This window comes from Alexandromys fortis, unplaced genomic scaffold (assembly GCF_014885135.2).
Source record: "Alexandromys fortis isolate MF-2015 unplaced genomic scaffold, M_Fortis_MF-2015_v1.1 scaffold_267, whole genome shotgun sequence".
Classification (NCBI taxonomy): Eukaryota; Metazoa; Chordata; class Mammalia; order Rodentia; family Cricetidae; genus Alexandromys; species Alexandromys fortis.
In genome coordinates this window covers 1,074,836-1,080,243 of record NW_026068157.1, presented here as the reverse complement: position 1 = coordinate 1,080,243, position 5,408 = coordinate 1,074,836, and the positions used below count along the sequence as shown (strand labels likewise).

The following is a 5,408-nucleotide window of genomic DNA, read 5'->3' as shown; positions in this document are numbered from 1 at the left end:
TTTTTGGATATAGGCAGGATCAGCACAGAGCAAATCACTCATTTCCTGTCCTTTCAACAAATGGCCTTTGGATACTTCATCACAAGACTTTGAGGTCAGCCTGGGATGTATCTGTGAAACAGTTCTGGAGGGTGGGAGACTGTTGTGATCTCCCTAAGGTGGTATCTCTGGAGAGGAACGGGCCAGATTTTCCCATGAACACTTTGTTTTCCTAGTGTCTGTTTAAACTGGACACTGGCAGAGAGAGGCAGAACCGCGCCGGAGGTTTCATGCATGGCTGTGTCTTAACACGGACTGACCCAGGCCACTGCACTGAAGAGAGAGAATGAGGGTTAGGAAAAGGAGAGAGGGAATGGAGGATGGTGAGGGATGAAGGGGCGAGGAGAACAGGAGGGAGAGGCGGATGAGGGGAGGAGCAGAAGGGGGAGGCAGAAGAGGCCATTAGAGGCAGAGACACTGGTGGGGACCGAGACACAGAACTGTAAGATAGCATAGGATTGGAGGAAGAGAAAGGTGGGACAAGAGGGGTGAGGGAAAAGGCACACAGAGCTGGCTGGCAGAGAGAGAAGGAAAAGGTAGAGAGACAGGGATAGGTAAAAAGAAGGGAGGGACGGGTGTGACAGGAGGAAGGAGGGAGCAGGTGGAAAGGAAGGGAAGATAAAGTGAGCAGTGTCTGTGGCACAGGAGAGAGGGAGTGGAAAGAAAATTGAGGGAGGGGATTAAAGTGACAGGAAAGACAATCTGAAAGTGTTGTGAGAAGCCAGGAGGAAATGGTGGCGGAGGAGGGAAAGGCGATTCGGAGAGGGAAGAGGAGAGGGAAAGGAAAAGATGAGGTGAAGGGAGGCGACGAGGTGTGATTCTGACTTGCCCATGGGCCTTAAGAATGATTGGCACAGAGGGAAAGGAGAGATGGTGACTTCAGAAGCCAGAAGAGGAGAGAGAAGAAGGGCAGCAGAGGGCAGCTCAGAAGGCTCGGGGTGTGGACCACCCTGGGTTTATGTTTGGGTGTGGGGGTCACTGGTTCCCCAGAGCTGGCTCAGTCTTACAACCCCTAACATACCTCTCCTGAGCTGCCAGGTGGCCCCTCCCACTGTGTGAGCTATTTTGGGCTGAAGGACTGAATGACAAACAGCGAGGAGTTGGAGTTCGGGTTAGGGCTAGAATTAAACGGTAGAGTTGGGGGTCCCGGGCTCTTATGAGAACTTAGGCAAAACCAGCTGGAACTAAACTGGGTGTGAATTGTTGAGCCAGACGGTCATGTAGAACTATGGAGACAAGGTGAGAAAATGGAAGGGAAGTAGAAAGGGAGATGGTGGGGAGAGGGGAGGAAGAGGGAGGATGAAGAAGAGGGAGAGGAAAGAAGAGAAAGGAGAAGTGGAGGAGACAGATTGGAAGGAGTGAGAGAGGAGAGATGGGGGAGATGGAGGGTGGAGAGAGAGGAGGGAGAGACAGAGAAGAGGGAAGGGGCAAGAAAGGAGGGAGAAGAGAGAAGGAGGAGGAAAGGGCAGAGGGGAGAAGGCTGGGGATGGAGAAAGGGGAGGAAACGAGGAAGAGAGTGAGGGGGAAGAAAGGAGGGAGGGGAAGAGAGAGACAGAGGATGGAGGAGAGATGGGGCAGAGAGATACATATGTTTCCATTAATTAGTTTGTCACTGTGATCTTCGGTGTGTGTGTGTTTCAAAGGTTAAGCTCAGGTCATTAGGTTTTTGTCAAAAATCTTTAAGAGAGAAAATTCAGATTCAAACACTTCCTTTAATATAGTTGGCAAGCGGCAGAGATAGCACCAGTAAACAAGCTAATGCAAAAAGGAATGCGAGGTGGGGGGCACATAAGACGTGACTTAGGGTTGAGGAGGACAAAGGAAGAGTGAGGAAGGGAAGCGAGGAGCTGGTCCCCCCCCCATCCCTTACACTCCTAGCCCAGAGGTGCTGCAGTGATCCTGCCATTGTCTCTATCTCCAGGATGGGTCCAGGAACCCTCAATGATTCAGGAACCCCAGAGTTCCTGCTGCTGGGACTGTGGGCTCCACCTTCTCTGCGTCCCTTGCTGTGGGTCTCACTTCTCCTGGCCTACCTCGCCACGGTGTTTGGCAATGGTGCCCTAGTGGGCCTGATAGCTCTGGACAGACGACTGCACCGGCCGATGTACCGCCTGCTGACCCATCTGGCCCTGCTGGACACGGCCTATGTGAGCACCACGCTGCCACAGGCGCTGGCACACATGGCCATGCACCATGCTCGCCTCTCCCTGGCACGCTGTGGGGCGCAGCTGTATGTGGGCATCTCCCTGGGCAGTTGCGAGGCCATCCTTTTGGCTGCGATGGCCCTGGACCGCTGCCTGGCTGTGTGCAAACCCCTGCATTATGCGACCCTGGTGACCGCGCCCCGCTGTGCAGCGCTGGCTGGAGCGTCCTGGACCCTGGGCTTTGTACTGTCTGTACCCAATGCGGTGGCCGCGCTGCGCCTGCCCTTCTGTCCTGGGAGGTCTGCAGTGGACCACTTCTTCTGTGAGCTGCCTGCGGTGCTGAGGACAGCCTGTGCAGACACCACGGCCAACTATAGGCTGGTCTACGGCCTGGGCGTGCCCATCCTTCTGGTACCCTTCGCTCTCATCCTAGCCTCCTACACCTGGATTCTGACTGCAGTGTGCAAGTTGCCTTCTGCTGGGAGTCGCCGAAAGGCCCTGTCTACCTGCAGCTCACACTTGGCGGTGGTAGGGCTCTTCTACGGCACAGTGAGCGCCATGTACCTGCGGCCCCGAGCCTCTACTGCTCTTCCTGCCAGACATCATAAGCTGGTGGCCGTTTTCTACTTGGTTGTCACACCTGTCCTCAATCCACTCATCTACAGCCTTCGAAACCGTGATGTCCACCTGGCAGCCCAGTATGTCCTGGCTCGGCTTCGGGGAGTGTGTACTGGCTTGCACTAAACCACTTGGGTGAGGAACAAAGGTTTCATTCAGTTCTGATCCCTTCAAATTCTGTGGGGACAGCTTTCTTTTTCTTTTACATTTTTGAGAGGTCTCAGTAGGTAGCCCTAGCTAGCCTGGAACTCATTAAGTAGACCAGGCTGGCCTCAAACTCAGAGATCCACTTGCCTTTGTCTCCTGAGTGCTGGGATTAAACAGGTGTGCCACTACACAGAGATTCTTATTTAAACCTTTGTATGATATTTTATTGACATTTTTGATAACTTCTCAGACTATTTTTTGATCATATCCATCACCTATTCCTCTCCCTAGCTCCTCCCAGATGCACCCCCACCTACTCCCAATTTAAGAAACAACACGCCCCAGCCCCTACCCACCAGAACAGTTTTCATTCATCAGTGTGGGGCCATTTAATAGAGCATGGCCTACCTACTAGGGCTTTGTTTGTTTGCTTGTTTGTTTGTTTTTTGAGACAGGATTTCTCTGTAGCCTTGGGGCCTGGCCTGGAACTAGCTTTCGTAGACCAGGCTGGCCTCGAACTCACAGAGATCTGCTTCTTACTAGGGCTTTGTGCATCCCAGGGTCCCAAGCAAACACTCCCCTACATCCCCTGTCCTGCTAGCACTTTTAAGTAAAGAAGTAGATGGTAAATGTTTTCAGAGTTGCTGTGGCTACTTCATTTCTGTTATTGTGAAGAGAGAAAGAAACTACAGATAAAGCCAGAAAGGAGCCTGGTGCTGCATGCAGAAACTATTAGTGGACCCTGCTCTGGATACTCCAAAACGTCTGTGCATCCCAAAGTCTGCAAGGAGGGGACTGGGAGGGTCTGGAGGGAGGAAAAGGAATGGGGAAAACAATGTAATTCTCATTTTGAGTAAAATGCATAAAAAATTGGAAAGTTAAATAAAAGTATTTATTTTATGCACATGTGTGTGTGCCTGGGTGTTAGTATGTGTACTGTGTACAGCCAAAAGATGCTGGATCCACTTGAACTGAAGTTTCAGATGATTGTGACTACCACGTGGAGGTGGGGAGTCAAACTTGGGTCCTCTGTAAAAGCAAACAGTGCTCTTAACTTCTGAGTCATCTCTCCAACCCTTATTTATTTATTTATTTATTTATTTATTTATTTATTTATTTATTTATTTACAAGCCAGGGTTTCTCTATGTAACCCTGGCTGTCCTGGAACTCACTATGTAGACCAGGCTGGTCTCAAACTCACAGAGATCCACCTGTCTCTGCCTCCCAAGTGCTGGGATTAAAGGCGTGCCCCACTACTGCTGGCTTCTTTTACTTTTTTAATTACTGGAAAATGTAAAACTAGTTCGAATATAGCAATTTCTTTGAAAATGGCAGAATTCTTTATTATGTAAATTTAGGCAAATTTACCTATATAAGCCCTATGACCCAGAGACCCAGAAGTATATGTACCACAAGAGAACTGATAAGTGACATTTTTATTATTACTTTATAAATAATACCAATCAAAATTCCCACTTTCTCCACTCCTCCCACTTCCTTCCAGCTCCTCCACACACCCTCCTCCCTCCCCTCTAGTCCTGAGACAGGGCAAGGTACCCAGCCTTGTGGGAAGTCCAAGGCCCTCCCCCACTACATCCAGGCTTAGGAATGTGTGCATTCAAATAGAATAAAATCCCAAAAAGCCAGTACATGCAGTAGAGACAAATCCCAGTGCCATTATCATTGGCTTCTCAGTCTGCCCCAATTGTCAGTCACATTCAGAGAGTCCATTTTGATCCCATGCTCATTCAGTCCCAGTCCAGCTGGCGTTGGTGATCTCCCATTAGCTCAGGCACATTGTCTTAGTGGGTAGACCAACCCCTCATGGTCCTGACTTGCTTGCTCATATTCTTCCTCCTTCTGCTCTTCAACTGGACTTTGGGCGTGCAGTCCAGTACTCCCATGTGGGTCTCTGTCTCTATCTCCATCTATTGTCAGACAAAGGTTCTATGGTAATATTCAAGATAGTCATCAGTCTAACTACAGAACAAGGCCAGTTAAGGCACCCTCTCCTCCACTGCCCAGGGTCCTAGCTGGGGCCATCCCCGTAAACTACTGGGAAACCTTCCAGAGCCAAGTCTCTAAAATGGCTCCCTTAATTAAGATATCTCCTTCTCTGCTCCCATATCTGTCCTTCCTCCATCTCAACCATCCCACTCCCCAAAGCTCTCCCCAACCCTCCCCTTCTTCTCCCCTCTCCCCCTTTCCCCTTCATCTAACCCCATCCCGACATCCCTAAGCTCCCAACTTTTGCCTGGCAGTCTTATATACAAAGGATAAAGAAGCTGAGAGGGAAATCAGAAAAACATCACCTTTCATGATAGCCACAAATAGCAGTAAGTATCTTGCAGTAACACTAACCAAGGAAGTGAAAGATCTATTTGACAAGAACTTTAAGTCTTTGAAGAAAGAAATTGAAGAGGATACCAAAAAATGGAAAGATCTCCCATGCTCTTGGA

General features: G+C 49.8%; 1 protein-coding gene across 1 annotated transcript; it reads left to right on the top strand.

Moving 5' to 3' along the window:
- Positions 1-1,961: 1,961 nt before the first annotated feature.
- Positions 1,962-2,927, top strand: LOC126491708 (olfactory receptor 2G3-like). Its single transcript, XM_050127536.1, has one exon. The coding sequence runs from the start codon at positions 1,962-1,964 to the stop codon at positions 2,925-2,927; it is 966 nt and encodes a 321-aa protein (XP_049983493.1).
- Positions 2,928-5,408: the final 2,481 nt, after the last annotated feature.